The sequence below is a fragment of the Pezoporus wallicus genome, unplaced genomic scaffold (assembly GCF_028554395.1).
Source record: "Pezoporus wallicus isolate ANWC-B61680 ecotype Strahan unplaced genomic scaffold, APGP_CSIRO_Pwel_v1 contig_12814, whole genome shotgun sequence".
In the NCBI taxonomy this organism is placed as follows: Eukaryota; Metazoa; Chordata; class Aves; order Psittaciformes; family Psittacidae; genus Pezoporus; species Pezoporus wallicus.
Genome location: NW_026640662.1, coordinates 69,385 through 85,675, shown reverse-complemented (window position 1 = coordinate 85,675; position 16,291 = coordinate 69,385). Strand labels below are relative to the sequence as shown.

At 53.7% G+C, this 16,291-nt stretch overlaps 1 protein-coding gene across 2 annotated transcripts in view; it reads left to right on the top strand.

The window, feature by feature from the left end:
• CLUH (clustered mitochondria homolog) overlaps positions 1 to 16,291 on the top strand; it is a 31,163-nt gene that overhangs the window by 13,960 nt on the left and 912 nt on the right. For both annotated transcript variants that reach the window (XM_057420005.1, XM_057420004.1), the window contains exons 7-25: positions 1,080 to 1,205; positions 2,159 to 2,306; positions 3,025 to 3,117; positions 3,622 to 4,316; positions 5,581 to 5,798; positions 6,374 to 6,478; positions 7,598 to 7,698; positions 9,078 to 9,230; positions 9,820 to 9,882; positions 10,557 to 10,801; positions 11,273 to 11,357; positions 11,901 to 12,054; positions 12,287 to 12,426; positions 12,535 to 12,615; positions 13,199 to 13,324; positions 13,785 to 13,906; positions 15,104 to 15,197; positions 15,377 to 15,511; positions 16,133 to 16,206. In XM_057420005.1, the coding sequence (XP_057275988.1) occupies positions 1,080 to 1,205; positions 2,159 to 2,306; positions 3,025 to 3,117; positions 3,622 to 4,316; positions 5,581 to 5,798; positions 6,374 to 6,478; positions 7,598 to 7,698; positions 9,078 to 9,230; positions 9,820 to 9,882; positions 10,557 to 10,801; positions 11,273 to 11,357; positions 11,901 to 12,054; positions 12,287 to 12,426; positions 12,535 to 12,615; positions 13,199 to 13,324; positions 13,785 to 13,906; positions 15,104 to 15,197; positions 15,377 to 15,511; positions 16,133 to 16,206 (2,958 nt within the window). The remainder of the gene's footprint in view (positions 1 to 1,079; positions 1,206 to 2,158; positions 2,307 to 3,024; positions 3,118 to 3,621; positions 4,317 to 5,580; positions 5,799 to 6,373; positions 6,479 to 7,597; positions 7,699 to 9,077; positions 9,231 to 9,819; positions 9,883 to 10,556; positions 10,802 to 11,272; positions 11,358 to 11,900; positions 12,055 to 12,286; positions 12,427 to 12,534; positions 12,616 to 13,198; positions 13,325 to 13,784; positions 13,907 to 15,103; positions 15,198 to 15,376; positions 15,512 to 16,132; positions 16,207 to 16,291) is intronic.

Here is a 16,291-nt window from a genome sequence, read left to right as displayed (position 1 = left end):
TAATTCGCTGCTCACATGGTTTGGGGGAGCTGCTGCACTGGATCGGGCAGTTCACTTGTGCCTGGTACCATTTCTCTAGTGGATAAATGCCCAGTGCTTTAGGGAAAGTTTAAACACCCCTTAATGTCATCAGCTAATTGGAGCGTTTTGAGTCGAGGGAATTCCTTCCTGACCATTGCAGCTATCTCACTGTGCCCTCAAGCAAGAGCACAGCCTGTCAGAGCTTCCTGAGCTGGGCACAGATTTGGCTGGCTTTGTTTTATTTCAGTGCAGTGACTGCGAGGGGCTGCTCGAGCAGCTCTGCTGAGGGAGGTGCAGGGTCTGTCCAGCCCGATAGCCTGTAACAGGGACCTAGGAGTTGAAGATGGACAGGAGAGAACTTCAGAGCAGAAACCCTGCTGTACCTGAGCAACCACCAGCTCAGGAGCATCTTTGGGTGGCTTTGACCCTGCAATCCAGATAATCACCTGGGTAACCATAACCCTGTGTTTTGAAATACGAGGTTATAATGTACAGAAGAAGAAAGCTGCCTGAAGAGAAGGCAAGCTTAAAATATAGAAGATAAAAATCAAGCACGCTTGTACCTTTTGTCTCATTACGAAGTGGAAGTGCTTCATGTTAAACTGGCTCATGGAAGAAGTAATTTGGAGTCCATTGCTCCCCCCAGATCTGTAAAAATAAGTGTTAAAAGTAGCGAGTCCAAGGGCCCACACGTGAGTGCAGATCCCAAGACCAAGTGGCCCAGTGAACATGAAACAAGTGGCCTTTTAGAGTTTGGCAGGACGTGACCTGGAGGGGGGGACCTGGCAGGCCTGGAGCTGTGAGACAAGGCATCTTGAGAGGGCACCCACTGTTCAGTGTGGGTGTGTGTTACTGTTGGGGTCTCTGTGAAGCAAAAGCCCTTCTGGTGTGTTTGGGAGCTCTGTGAAATCCTTCCCAGCTATAAAATATAAGCCCTTCTTGAACCTAGTGGTTCATACAGTGCATGTGTGGAAGGCTGCCATGTACCACATTCCTAGGGTATGGGAAGTCTCGGGTATGACATTGACTTGTGGTTTTGTTTCTGTTCTCTCTTGCAGGTCTACTGCATACAACTTCAATCCCAAACCTGCAAACCCCAGTTTTCTCAGTCATTCCTTGGTGGAACTACTTAACCAGATCAGCCCTACCTTCAAAAAAAACTTCTCTGCTCTGCAGAAGAAACGGTAGCCATGCTTCTTCCCCTCTAGCTGCCTTGAGTGCTCTGTTGTGAGGTTGCTTGGGGAGGCTCAGCTCTGTGGTACTTGATGCCACTGGTACAGCAAGGATTGCAGTGCCTGCTTTCTCTGAGCTCACATGGCAGGGGGGTGGCTGGGATGTGCACGTCTGCAGAGGTACCACAAAACACCTAATGTCAGCAGCACCCGATGTACCTGTATCCCCATCGGTAGGTGCTTCTCCCTGAATCCAGAAAAGAGGCTGAAGCATGAAATCCCAGGGAAAGCAACACAAGGGCTTTGCATAGGCTTACGGTGGAGAGAATAATTATTTGAAACATGTCTGTGCATGTTCATTTTCTCTAATTTCCTCTAGCTCCTGCAATAACAACAATAATAGAACAGCGGGCTATTGTTTTACTCTCGTGTCCTTGCTGCAGGGACCATTTATCCTGCTCCAGGACAGCAGGTCCTGTGCAAAAGCCTGTCATTCTTTAGAGTCCACTTAATGAAGTGCCTGGGTTCGGCAGGGTGCAGACTGACAGGCACATTGTGTGGCCTTCAGGAGCGCTGCTGCTGTGCTCATTAGGAAGATGAAAGTGACACTAGGCAAGGGCTGGAAATTAGCAGTGGCCTCCAGCCACCACTGTGACTATCTGCCCATTTAAGAGTGATTATACTGTGTTGCTTCTTGGGTCAGAGTAAATACAGATGAGACTGTCACCCGCTGGGAGCAGGCCGATGACACAAGGGGCTGTTGGGTGAAGTGTGCTTTTCCAGCTGCTGTTGAGAGATGCTGCCCGTGCCAGTCAGTCGTGGGTTATCGTACTGGTTCATGGAAGTCACTGTGCTGCTCCTGAGGCCTGCTCTGCTCTGGTGCTTGTCGGAAGCGGAGGGAAAATTCTTAGAATAGAAAGCAATCTTGCTTTGGAAACTGCCTGATTGTTTCACTCCCAATGCAGGGTTCAGAGACACCCTTTCGAGAGGATAGCCACTCCTTTCCAAGTGTACAGCTGGACGGCTCCACAAGCGGAACACGCCATGGACTGTGTCCGGGCAGAAGATGCTTACACCTCTAGACTGGGCTATGAAGAGCACATACCTGGACAGGTACTGGCCTTGCTTTGCCTCAGAACGCTGGCAAGAGTTTTGCTGCGCTGGGAGCCGGTTAACTAGTAACAAGTTGGCCTCTGGTGTTTGTGGAAGGTTTTGTTCATGAGGGATGACTTGCAGGAGTCCTTGCTCCTGACAGTCCCTTGGCCACAGGGGCTGTGCTGCTCAGGCTGCAGCTCCCTGTGCATGGAAAGGCCTGAGAGGAGCAGCTTCTGCTGGGGTGTTTCTAAATCCCATGTCCTTGCTCCGAGCACCGCTGTGCAGAAGGCAGAGCACTCCTCATGGCTCAGGCCTGGGACAGCTCTTGGCTCTCTGAGCAAACCGTTCCAAACGCTTCAGGTGCAGCTTTATAGCATGAGATGTTGCAGGCTGTGGGCAGTGCAGGCCTGTGACAGAGGCTGTCTGCCTGCAGTGTGACCACATCAGTGAAACCTGCACAGGCCTCCTCCAGAGCTTAGCAAGCTGCTACTTCAGAGAAGTTGCACTGCATAAGCTGGGGCAGTGTAAGATCTACCCCAGAGTGCTGCTGGATAAAGTCCACTCCCAAGGAGTGTTCATTCCTGCCGCTAATTCACTTCCTCTGAGCTCCATGCAGCCTCAATTCCTGCCCCTTCCCCTCCCTTCTGTCACTAAATGCCTCGTAAAGCAGCAATGCTGTCTTGCCAGCCCCTTCCTACTCAGTGCATTGCTTCCCACAAGGCTTTGACTCTTTCAGACCAGAGACTGGAACGAGGAGCTGCAGACCACGCGGGAGCTGCCGCGCAAGAACCTGCCCGAGAGGCTGCTCAGAGAGCGAGCCATCTTCAAGGTAACTCCGGGCTGTTCGGGCAGCTCCTCACATCTGCCCTTTCTCTGCTGCCCATCTGGGCCCTTCACCTGGGCCACCCATTGCAAACTGGGACCCTCCTCTGGTCCCTGTTCGTTAGCTAAGGGCCTTGTGCCTGCCATCTGCTCCCAGCCCTGCGGGGCAGAACAGTGCTCCCTGACCCTGTGCCTGCCTGCTGAGCCTGAGTCAGCCTCTGCTCTTCTGCCTGATGCAGTGCTCCTTCCGGGGTGGAGGGATGGTGACATTTACACCTAAGCCCTCCTCTGCAGGTTGCTAATGAGTCTGAGCCCCGCTGATCCTAGGCTTCTGCCTCCTGGAGCTTGTGTCCAAGCCACCAGCCAGGCTCACAGAAGCAGAAGCCAGCTGCCCTGCCTGCTGGAAGGCTGTCAGGAGGAGTGAAGGAGAAATCTGCCGGGAGCTTTGGGAGCAAGGTGCTGGGAGGGTGGGAGCCCTTCCTGACCCAGTCTTCTCTCCACCTGCCTGCAGGTTCACAGCGACTTCACTGCAGCAGCAACAAGAGGTGCTATGGCTGTCATTGATGGCAATGTCATGGCCATCAACCCCAGTGAAGAGACCAAGATGCAGATGTTCATCTGGAACAACATTTTCTTCAGCCTGGGCTTTGATGTCCGTGACCACTACAAGGACTTTGGTGGAGATGTTGCTGCTTACGTAGCTCCTACCAATGATCTCAATGGTGTGCGGACCTATAATGCTGTGGATGTAGAAGGGCTGTACACGCTGGGGACTGTAGTGGTGGATTACAGAGGTTACAGGGTGACAGCTCAGTCTATCATTCCTGGCATCTTGGAACGGGAGCAGGAACAGAGTGTAATCTATGGGTCAATAGACTTCGGCAAGACCGTTGTTTCACACCCCAAGTACCTGGAGCTGCTGGAGAAGACCAGCAGGCCGCTTAAGATCCAGAAGCACAAAGTCCTCAATGACAAGAATGAGGAGGTGGAGCTGTGCTCCTCAGTGGAGTGCAAAGGCATTATTGGCAATGATGGGCGTCACTACATCCTGGACCTGCTCCGCACTTTCCCTCCAGATCTAAACTTCCTGCCTGTTGAAGGGGAGGAGATGCCAGAGGAATGTAAGAAAATGGGGTTCCCCAAGCAGCACAGACACAAACTTTGCTGTCTCCGGCAAGAGCTTGTTGATGCCTTTGTAGAACACAGGTGAGCTGAGCTCCCCCTTCCTCCCCTTGCAGTGGTAAGGGTGCAGGTCAGGACCTCGCTGCATTGTCCCAGGGACATCACAGCAGAGCTCCCAGAAGCGGGCAGCTGATCTCCCCATTGCTTGGCCACGCATGTGCAATTATAGAAACTTAATGAATGAGCTGGAAACAGCAGGGTTCTGCCAGGGCTGCAGGGAGCTGGGGAAAGGCAGTTCTGAGTCTTCAGATCTGTTCTTGTTTCCTGTCCAGACGCTCTTCTTTCCCTGCAGATACCCTGATGGATAGGGAATGAGAATGATTTATTCTTCCTTCTAAGGCTCTCCAGGTGTCTGGAATGCTACCTTTATTACCTCCCATTACCAATGGGAGCTGCTGGGTGCAGTTTGGCGGTGGGATGTGTGCAGGTTGGCGGTGGGATGTGCGCAGGTTGGCGGTGGGGGACGCGCAGGTTGGCGGTGGGGGACGCGCAGGTTGGCGGTGGGGGACGCGCAGGTTGGCGGTGGGGGACGCGCAGGTTGGCGGTGGGGGACGCGCAGGTTGGCGGTGGGGGACGCGCAGGTGTTTGGGCTTGCCCAGTGCAGGAGCTCTGGGAGCAGCACAAGTCCTAGCCACGTGGTGCAGCCTGGTGCTGGTGATGTGGATGCTCCCGCTGCCATGCAGAGGGCTGCAGGTGGCTGCTGTCGCAGATGGTCAGAGCCTGTGCTCTGCTTGCTGGGAGGACGAGAGGAGCCTCCAGTTGCTGAGGAGGAGCCCTGCCCGCTGAGCAACCGGTTCTGCAGCCAGCGCCTGCCCCTGTGCCCGCAGGCAGGCTTTGCTGCTCTGGGATGGCTTCCAGACCAGCAGCCTGCAGGACCGTGGCTGTAGGGTGCTGCTCCTCGGCGAGCAGGGGCCGGGCCTCTCGCTAAGGTCCTGGCAGAGCTGCTGCTGGTTGGTGTTTGCCTCCTCTCTGCCCCTGGCAGAATCTGCCCATGCTGCTGCGTGTGAAAGCAATTTGTGAGCACTGCAAGGACATGAGTCACGCAAACCCACTTTGTTGTTGCTTCTGATCAACTAATGTGCGCTCCTGGGAGGAGGGTGCACATCCTGCCCTCTGTGAAACTGTGGTCTGTAGTGCTACCTCTGTGAGGGTTTTCCTTGCAGAGCAGTGGTGATCGTAGAATCCCAGCATGGTTTGGGTTGGAAAGGACCATGAGACCACCCAGTTCCAACCCCCTGCCATGGGCAGGGATGCCTCTGTGCTGAATTCCTCTTTCCCTTCGCCGTAGGTATCTGTTATTCATGAAGCTGGCTGCACTGCAGCTGATGCAGCAGAAGGCCAACAAGCAGGAGAGCTCGAGTACACTGGAAAATGGTGCCTCTCCAGAGAATGGAAGTGCAGACAGCGAGAAGGCTGAGTCAGAGGACGGTAAAATAGACGATAACGTGACTGGACTTGATCAGGTGAAAGAGCTTGCTGAGACCATTGCATCGGATGATGGAGCAGGTATTTCACCCGCAGAGCCCAGGCCTCCTGCCCTGGTGGGTGGCTGTGTAACTGGTGAGAGCTGTGCTGGACTGGGGGTGATGGTTTGTTGTTAAACAGGAGCACTGGCAGCTTCCATCACGTTGTCTTTGCTGTTTGCATAGAGCTGTTTGCACACCGGTGGATGAATCGCCCTGGGGGCTGGGTGGGTGAGGGTCTCTGGATGCAGCAAGCCCATCAGCCCTGCTGCAGGAGTGAGAGCTGGCTGGCAAGCTGGCCTGTGGGGCTGGTGGCCAGGGCTGGGCCATTAGAGCCTTGAGCCAGTGGTGGCCAGGCTGGGAACTGTTCACTGTACAGGCACCTTTGGGAATCCCAGGCTTGGATTTCGGAGCAATCCAAGCTCCGTGGGTTTTCTGGGCCATCTTGGTCAGACTTCTTGTGTTTTGCAGCCATCCTCCTTTCCAGATGTCCTGCAGTGGTTTTTGTAATGGATTGCTGCTGCTTTTAGTTACAAACCTTTGAACTGATGAGCTAGGCTTCTCATTTCCTGAAACCCATGTGTGTTCTGTTGTATTCTGCTTTTCTTCCTGCTCCAGTGGATCCCAAGAGCCGAGAAGTGATTCGGAACGCTTGCAAGGCTGTGGGCTCCATTAGTGACACATCATTTGACATTCGGTTCAACCCAGATATTTTCTCACCAGGTATGTGTACAAGAGCTGGTGTTCGTCCTCCTTCAGAGCACTGCTGCAGCCAGGCAAAAACTGTGTTCCTCAGCCAAGAATATTGCTGGCTTTTGGCTAGCAACGTGGTGAAGCAGAAAGATACAGGAGAGAGCAAGGAGTAATTGATTGCAGTGCTCCGAGTCCCAGATGCAGGCTATGAGCTGTCTCCCACCGCTGCACTGGGGAGGTCTGCAGGTTGCTGCCAAGGAATGTTCCTGCCATTCTCCAGCATCCCAGCTGCTGGACCACATGAAAAGCAGCAGAGGGAGGGAAGGAAATTAGATTTGATCCTAATGCAGCTACATAAAAAACAACAGTTGTGGCTGAATGACTGATGTTGGAGCCTCAGCGAAGGGCAGGGTTTGCTGGAGTAGCATCATGGTAAGCAGGTCACAGTGCCCTTGCGAATCCATGCATCAGTCATAGGCACCATTTGTAGCTTTCCATGGCTGGAATCAACATTTGTCATTTGGAAATACAGAAGAAGCTCCCACAGTGTTTAGGGGGGTGAATACCAAGGCTGTGCACATGCAGATCACAGGGGAAGGGTCATATATAGTTGAATTTAGCTTGGGATAAATGTGTCAGAAGGAGTATGAGTACTGAAAAGCCGAAGCACCTTCTAAGGCTGGTAAAGGTCAGTGCTTTAGCACTGGCTTTGCAGCTGGAACTTAAACCTTTAATTTTGGTGTGCAAGAGCAAAAGGCTCAGTTTCTAGCTCAGTTTGAGCACTTGCGGTATTTGCTGGCCCATCTAAGACATTCCCACTCCAGTCTAGCCAGCTGACTCTTCTGCACTTGAGCTGCTCACAGCACTTTGCCATAGGTAGAATGGACCAAATAAAGAGCAGAATTTGAACGTGTAAAAGCTGTGTTAATGAAGAATGAGTGGCAAGAGCAGAACAGCCACTGAGCAGAACTGAGCAGAGCAGCCGATGCTCTTTCCATCCGAACATGTTGTAGAGTAGATGAGTGTTTGAAGAAGTATCTTTAATTCCGGGGCAACAGAATCACAACTTCACACCTCCTCTTGTTGTACACTTCTGTATGGGACTCATTTCCCCTTTGAGTTGATGTGTTTTCTCTTTTTCTCTCCCAGGTGTTCGCTTCCCCGAGTCCAGCAAAGAGGAGGTGCAGGATCAGAAGCAGCTGCTGAAGGATGCTGCTGCCTTCTTGCTGTCGTGCCAGATCCCAGGTTTGGTAAGGAACTGAGGGCCTGCAGTCGTGTCCCCTCTGAGAGCTTGCCTCAAGCCTGGCTGCTCTGAGCAGCACTCACACACTGGTTCCCCCCCTTCACCTCCCAAGCCAAGGCTGAGTTCTGGCTCCAGTGGTGGAGCCTGGTGGCCAGGGCAGGCAGGAGAGGGGTTTTCCATGTCCTGACTTACACCATGGCACGATTTCCCCACCTCAGGCCAACAAAGAATTTTTGGCCCTGGCAATTACCAGCTATTGCTAAGAGTTTGGGACAACAAAGTCACCCTCCCTCGCCCTGGGCATCCTGCACAGCTTATTGTATTACCCGACCCTGGTCGTGACTCAATTGGTGACTAATAATTTGGAGTGAACCAGGAAATTGTTCTTATTAATATCTGTTGTAAAAGCCTCATTCTGTGAATCTAAGCATTTTGGATGCTTACCTATGCACCTGGCTAGATAGGAACTACCGGCTTTTCCTTCTCGGGACGCCCTCTAAATTGCCTCCTAATGGGTGTTGCAGCTCTGACTGGGAGGGCAGAATTGATGATCACTCCAGGAGGTGCAGGAGGTTTTGGCCTTACGTAGGAGGGGATTTTCCTTGCTGGAGAGTTTCTTGTGAACTCTAAATCCACCAGTTTTGTAGTCAGCATAACCTTTAAGAGCAGCTACTCAGCCTTTAAGTGAAGAAGGAGGGGGAGTGAATCAGAATAGGGTTTGGCCAGTGGCGTTTTACAGGAGAGCTGATACAGGAGGGTATAAACCCAAAACGCTGCACAAGCAGCTGCGAGGACATGTTACAGACCAGCTGGTGTAAGCAGGCACTCCTCATACTCCGTGTATCAGCGAGTAACTGGTGTTACTCCATGATGTGAATGAAGTGACTGTTTATCAGCACTGCCACACAACTTCAAATGCAAGGGCCGTGTCCCCTTATCAGCTGAGTGTGCACAGCCCGTGACACCTTCTAGTTAGAAATTGTTTTAGTTAGTGCCTGTGAGGCCCTTAAAGAAGGGTTAGGCTGCTGGTTCCACAAGCATTGCTTAAATAGCCATACCAAGGCCCCGAGCAGCAGGGCCAGAGCAGCAGAGGTGCTGAGAAGAGCCTCTGAGCAGTCTCCCCAAGCTGAATTTATCCACTTGGGGTAAAGCAGCCATGGAGCCTGTGGCCCAAGGCTGGGAGCACTCAGCAGCTGGGCTCTGGCTATTCAGGGCTCTGTACTTGCCAGTTCTTGCTGTGCTTGTAACTCAAATGCCATTCCTGGAAGTTCTGTGTCAGACAACGCCTTCCCCCTCCCAGTCAGGTAACCCCTTAAAAAGGGGTTTAGAATTGAGATTCCTTCCTTCATGGTTGTGCCAGTAACCAGAGTTTGTCTGTACCCCCAGGTCAAAGACTGCCTGGATCACACGGTGCTCCCCATGGACGGGGCCACCCTCGCAGAGGCCATGCACCAGAGGGGCATCAACATGCGTTACCTGGGCAAGGTGATCAGCTTCATCACCAAGACCCCTGGCCGTGCTCAGCTGGATCACATCTATGTAAGCACCAGGCCTGACTCCGGGCTGTCGGTTAGAACCCCCTCTGGCACAGCGTGCCCTGTCTGGATTCCAGATTGCTTTCTCTGTGTGAAAATAAACAGCTTCACAAACAGAGGAGGAGGAGGGAGAAGGACCTGTAAGTGGTGGATGGGGAGTTTTGCTCCCAGATCCTTAATGGCTTTCATAATGTTGGGGAGTTTGAGTGTCCTTTGGGATATAGAAGTGCTTCAGGGGTTCCCAAGCACAGTAGCAGGTAACACAGAGCTGGGGTTTAAGCTGTTTTAGGCATTTTTTAAGCCTCTTTTTAAGCCTCTACAATCCATCTGGTCTTAGGATCAAGCTGGAAAGTGTGAGCAGGAGGGCTGATGCTGGGAGAGCTCCATTGCAGCTTGTGGTCACCGTGCACAGATGTGCTGGGGCTCCGCCGGCTCCAGGAGTGTTGTCACATATAAACCAGCTCTGTGCTGCAGGGCAGGGTCTGCAGAACGTGTCCTGTGGACCTTCACAGAGCCCCCTTGAGAAGCAAAGTGCGTTCTTCTTTGCCATTGCCAACTGACTCCCAGTCTCTGTTCTTTATTCCTTTGGGTAGAAAATAGGAATCAGTGAATTGATCACGCGATCGGCCAAACACATCTTCAAGACGTACCTCCAGGTATGACCTGCAGCCTCACCTCTTGCCTCCTGTGTCCTCCCCAGGGCTTCTTCCACAAATAGAGCTGCTCCAGCCTCTTCCCTCATTAGGCAGCTCGGGGGTTGCTTAGCAACGGGAAGTACAATCTCATTAGTGCTAAAATAGGTACAGGCCTGCGTGAAGGGAAAACAAGTTCCCACTTGAAGGGAGCTTTCCCAGAGAGCAATCATTCATGCTTTCCCTCCTCATAATGAGTGAGAATTGGGGGAAGGCTTTTAAAAGTGAAATCACAGCTTGTTTTCCTGTAATACCTTGTCCTCTCAAACAGGGTTGCTTCTGCCCTTCTGAGCAGCTTTGTTGATTGCATGAACAGCAGTGCATCCCTAGAGCTGTCTGTACAGAGCATAGCGAGGCCCCTGGCTTCAGTCCAGCATCAGAATCCTCTTTATGCTTTCGAGTTTCTCTGTCCTGGGAGGCAGCCTGGAACAGAACTCTGTGTTTGTGTGTGTGCAGACATGTGCTTCTGTGCTACATCTCTGTCGCTCTCAGCTAGTTCCATTCGCAAATGTTTTCTTCTCTTTCCTGTGAGGTTTTCCTGATGCTGTTAGGACTGGATTTGTGTGAGGCTCAAGGCAGAGCAGTGCCTGTATGATGAGGGCAGGTATCTTCCCTGGCTGATTCTGGTGTCTCTGCAGGGCGTGGAGCTGTCGGGGTTATCAGCTGCCATCAGCCACTTCCTCAACTGCTTTCTAAGCTCCTTCCCGAATCCCATCGCCCATCTCCCAGCTGATGAGCTGGTCTCCAAGAAAAAGAACAAGAAAAGGAAAAACAGGAACCTTGGGAATGCTGATAACACCGCCTGGGCCAGCATGACCCCTCAGGAGCTTTGGAAGAACATCTGTTCAGAAGCAAAGAACTACTTTGACTTTAGTCTGGAATGGTAAGCGGAGCAAACTGCTTGTGCCTGGACTCTCACCAGGTGCCTGCTGCTCTTCTTGGTCTGCAGCAGGCCCTGCCTTTGGACTCGTTTTCTGTTTGAATATTAAACTTGTGCTCTCGAGGGTTTTACAGGCTTAGAAGGGCAAGAAAGAGCAGCAGGGGAAGTGTAACTGAAATGTGAAATGAGATTAAACCTGCGAGGCAAAGGCAGGTAGGAAAACCAGAGGAGGAAGGAAACCTCTCCTTAGCAGTGCAGAGGGGAGCAGAAGGCAAGAAACTGAAGGAGTGGGGCTTTGGTACCGTTGTGCAGCTCTGTGAGCTTTAACAGACCAGTAGCAACCCCTGTAATGTCAGTCATTGCTTTCAGTTAGCACCCAGTGGTACAGGGACCTGTGCTTCAGATGCACCGCAGTGGAGGGATGCCCTTGAGCAGAAACTTGCCTGAGGGCTCAAGCCTCTGTGCTTTTTGCAGTGAGAATGCTGACCAGGCCGCTGAAGTGTATAACCTGCAGAAAATCACCCTGCTTCGGGAAATCTCCCTCAAAACTGGAGTCCAGGTAAGATCCACGGCTTCCCTCCCTTCCCCATCCTGTTCTGTATGGAGAGACAGGAGGAGTAATTGCAGGCTGCTTTGCAGGGGACAGCCTGTCCACCTTGCGGTGCTGATGTTGGAACACAGCCCTGGGGAAAGAGATACCTAACCCTGTAGCTTGCTCTGCCTGACAAACCAAGCTCTCATCTCGAGTTCATGCACTCGTGTGCTCCCCATCCAAAGAGAAGCAGCTCTGAGCAGAGCAGGACTTGGGGTTGTCCTTGAATACAGGGGTTTCCTTCCCCACAGCGCTGCCTTCCTGCTCCTCGGTGGGTGCAGTGCTTGGCTGCATGGGGTTCTGTTGGGGCTCTGACAGCCTTGCACCGTGGTGTGATTTCACCACAGACGTGGTGGTGAACACCTACACACGGTGTCTTTCCAAACTCCATCCCCGGGCGATGCAGGAGGTGTTTGACTGAATCCACACGCAGAACCTAGGGAGGTTTTCCCCTCTCTTCTTGCCAAGTACCTATGAAGGTGGTGACGGTGACCTGTTCGGTTCCTCCAGATCCTGCTGAAGGAGTACAACTTTGACAACAGGCACAAGCCCACCTTCACAGAAGAGGACATTCTCAACATCTTCCCTGTAGTGAAGCACGTGAACCCCAAAGCCTCAGATGCTTTCCACTTCTTCCAGAGCGGGCAAGCAAAGGTTCAGCAAGGTACAGACCCAACAGGGCCCTGCCTCTTGATGCGACTGCTGCTGAGGGCAGAGCAGGGCCCGCTGCCCTCTGCCAGTATAGAAGGCAGCAACGTCCTCCTCCTGGGTCTTGCCTTTACACAAGGCAGTGACCTGTGGCTGCGTCCAGGAACAGTTCTCACTTCACAGGCACACGCTGCTCCAGTGGTGCAGGGTTATTTAACATACGTACATGTGAACATCACCTCTTCCAGGTTTCCTGAAGGAGGGCTGTGAGCTCATCAACGAAGCCTTAAACCTGTTCAACAATGTGTATGGTGCTATGCATGTAGAAATCTGTGCCTGCCTGAGGCTGCTGGCTCGTCTCAACTATATCATGGGAGATTATTCAGAGGTGAGCAAGGGCTGGGATAGGGCCCGTTCAGTCCTCCCGTTCCTTCCCCCTCCTTGCTGCGGTGCCCGGCTCTCTGTGACTTGCTCTTGGGGCTTGTGTTCTGTCCAGGCCTTAAGTAACCAGCAGAAAGCGGTGCTGATGAGCGAGAGGGTCCTGGGCATCGAACACCCCAACACGATCCAGGAATACGTGAGTACAGGCTGCGGGGGGAGCAGCAGCACCTCCTGGAGCCTCAAACCCTGTCTGCAGCCAGAGAACAGCGGCAGTTCTGCCACCCCCCTCGGCCCTGGCCTGCCCCGAATCCTCCCCTTTCACCTTCAGTTCTGTATCCCACAGCCCTGTGAAGCAGACACCCCAGTGTTGGTTCCCTGTGGGCCGCAGGGCCGGCGCTGGGCCCGCTGAGGTTGGGATTTGGGGGTTTTGTCTGCTGAATGCTCTCCATTCATCAGTTCTGCGGGCTTTGCCCTGGGTTGTGTCACAAACAGAGAGAGAAAGAGCCCCCAACAGCACAGCGAGGGTATCCCACACATGCAGGCTGATTCTGAAATACTCCTTGAGGTGCATAGGAGGAACTGCAGTGAAACACTTGAGCAGCTTCCTTGGCACTGGGCTCTTGTGTGGCTCAGTGGAGCTGTGAATCAACCAGACCGGGGCTTGTCGAGTGCTTCAAATGCTCTTTAACCATAAAGGAGCATCCCTCTGTTTGTGCGCACGGGGCAGAGGAGGAGATGAGCACATGGAAACTTCACGCTGGTTCCTCCTTGTGTTGCAGATGCACCTTGCTCTGTACTGCTTCGCAAACAGCCAGCTCTCCACGGCACTGAACCTGCTGTACCGCGCGCGCTACCTCATGCTGCTGGTGTTCGGGGAGGATCACCCAGAAATGGCACTCTTGGATGTAAGTCACCACTTGTGAGAGCCTTCAGGTTCCCTCAGGAATCTTCGTTTCTAATCTCCAAGAAGCCTCTTGGCCTTTAAAATGCCCATAGTGCTGCCTGTCTGAAATAGCCATTTAGGCACTGCTTGCTCCTCCCTGGGTTACTGCCAGTTGGGGCCAGTAGGATGGAGAAAAGGCATTTGCCTCCTCAGCTGGGCAGGGCAGGGCAGCACCGGGGCACAGGAGCCGTGGGTTTGAGCACCTCATCCTTGGGAAAGTTCCTGAACTTCTTGCTCTCGTCTGGCTTGTTTGGACCGAGCTCCCACGGGCAGAGTGGTTTCCTGCCACGTGCTATGGGGATCCCTGCTGGGGGCTTCACTTGCTGGCTGTGAAGCACCTGAGTGGTCTTGCTGTTTATGAAGCAGTCAGTGCGTGGTTTGAATTCCCCTTTCCTCAATGCCTCCGTGCTCTCTCTGTGCAGAACAACATCGGGCTGGTGCTGCACGGGGTGATGGAGTACGACCTTTCCCTCCGCTTCCTGGAGAACGCGCTGGCCATCAGCTCCAAGTACCACGGCTCCAAGTCTTTGAAGGTTGCACTGAGGTGAGGTGTGGAGGACGCTCGCTGTGCTCATGTGGGAGGGAGCTCGTCCAGCTGGGTCCTAAATCAGAGCTTCAGTCTCATCCCTGCTGCCAGGCTCCTCAGGACCGCGGGGCTGCTCTCAGGGTCATGGTGCAGCATCCAAGTTTGTTGTCCTGAAAGGCAGAGATCCCTTGTTCTTAGGTTACCTGTGGGCCCTGCACTGCAGCAGGCTGCCCCCAGAATCTGGTCCTTGGGTCTCTCAAGACACGTGTGGCAAGTGAAGGCGGGCAAGCGGGGCCCATGGAGTTCCACTGGGAGCTGCCTGCTACACGAACACTGGTGTTTAACTGTTCGGGCCCTCGGGGAGCTGTCTTTGAGCAACGTGTGATTTGCTTTTGTCCCTTCACTGTAACACTGAGCGGCTCCAAGGGAGCTGTGGGCACTCAGCACCTTCAGGGTCTGCTCTGCCCCTCAGCTCTTGGAGCTGCCTGCACTGCCCCCGAATGGGTGCAGGACCAAGCACACGGTGGCTCTCTCCTGATCAGTGCCACCACATTGCAGCCCATCTGCTCTGTGCCAGGCTGGAAGTAAATCTCACTCAGCACCCCCAAGAGCCTGATGCGTTTTCCAGCCCTGATGGATCTGCATTCTGCAGTGAGCATCCTGCCTGCCCTCCGGGGCATTGGGATGCACGATGAGGTTCATCCCCTCCCGCTGGGTAACGCTGCCAGACCTGGACTCTTCCTTTCTCATTCCAGAAACACTGAGGCAGCAGAGCCCAAGCCGGGGCAGCTCTCCCAGCTGGAGGGAGCCCAGGTGATCCAGGAACAGCCTTCCTGGTTGTTGCTGTGCTGGAGGATCTTTAATGGGCTGTGAATAACCAAGTAATTCACACGTTTGCTTTCCAGGAAACAAAGGGACCCTTTCTGAAGGGCTGGGGGCTGCTCCCTTCTCCAGCTAACAAATGGAGCCCCGAGGGTGCAGAAGGCCCCAGTTCAGTCTTTATTTCTGAAGGTCACTTCTCAGCATTCCAGCAAACCCCAACCCAGAGCAGTTCAGTGTCCTAATCCCAACAGAAACAACTCCCAGGGTGCTGCGTCTGCCTCTTTTCACACCAGTGTTAAGACCTAAACCCCGCTGGGTGCAGGCAGCGCTCGCTGCGGTGCAGGATTGTTTCCTCTTCATGAAGGCACCTCTGAACCCTTTTCCTTCCCTCAGCCACCACTTGGTAGCCCGAGTGTACGAGAGCAAGGCCGAGTTCCGGTCAGCCCTGCAGCACGAGAAGGAAGGTTACACCATCTACAAGAACCAGGTAGGAGCACGGGTGCTGCCGAGTCCTGCCCTTGGCAGCCCCTCTGCACCCCAGAGCCGCAGGCGGGAGCAGCTCCGAGCCAGGGAACCGACCCTCTAGGGATGGGGACACTGAGGGAGCGCAGCCTGGTTTGGGGCCTGCCTGGATTTGTGTTGAGCCTTCTTCCCTTTGCCACGCAGCTTGGAGAACACCATGAAAAGACCAAAGAGAGCTCCGAGTACTTGAAATACCTGACTCAGCAAGCAGTCGCTCTGCAACGCACAATGAACGAGATCTACAAGAACGGCTCCAATGCCAACATCATGCCTCTTAAGGTAACCTCTGCGCAGCGAGAGCGCTTCGCTGATGACAGATTTGGGTTGAGCTGCTCCTGAAGGACTGCGGAGGGGGGGCAGTGGCTGGGGCAGCCCCGTCACGGGCAGGAGGTCGCTGTAGATGCTCAGGCAGACGTAGCACAGCATCACCGCCGTGGGTGACTCGGCAGTTGTCCCCTCTGTGGGTCTGGCTCTTGCTCCGGCTGAGGTGTGTGGGTGCAGAGCACCCAGGGAGCTCAGCTCACGCTGTGGGAGCCCGGAGCACCCAGACCTGCCCCGTGCTGACGCACCGGCTGCAGGCGCAGGTTGCTCAATCCACAGTACTTTGGTTTCCTCATCTGAGAGAGAATGCTGTCATCTTTCCCGGGTGCTTTGATCCGCTTCCAAGGGCGGTGTGATGGGATGGGATGGGATGTGGGGTGGGGAGCCTGCCTCACCTCACAGCACATGGAGCAGGAAGGGAGCAGCCCCCTTGGGCCAGCCCCAGCTGCTCCCATTGGGGTATCCTATGAGCCCCAAGGGTTTCTAAGCTGTTGGTAAATGGGGCCTGGGTTTGCTCAGGAGCTCCGAGTTCTACTGCCTGGGTTTTGACCTCTAACAGGGTTTTCTCTCGTGCTGCAGTTCACAGCTCCCAGCATGGCCAGTGTCCTGGAGCAGCTCAACATTATCAACGGCATTCTCTTCATTCCACTAAGGTAGGGCAGGTCCTCTGGGTGCTGATCTTTAGGAACCAAGGCTTTGTCTTATCTGTGTTCCTGAGCTAGCGTCAACCCAACACTT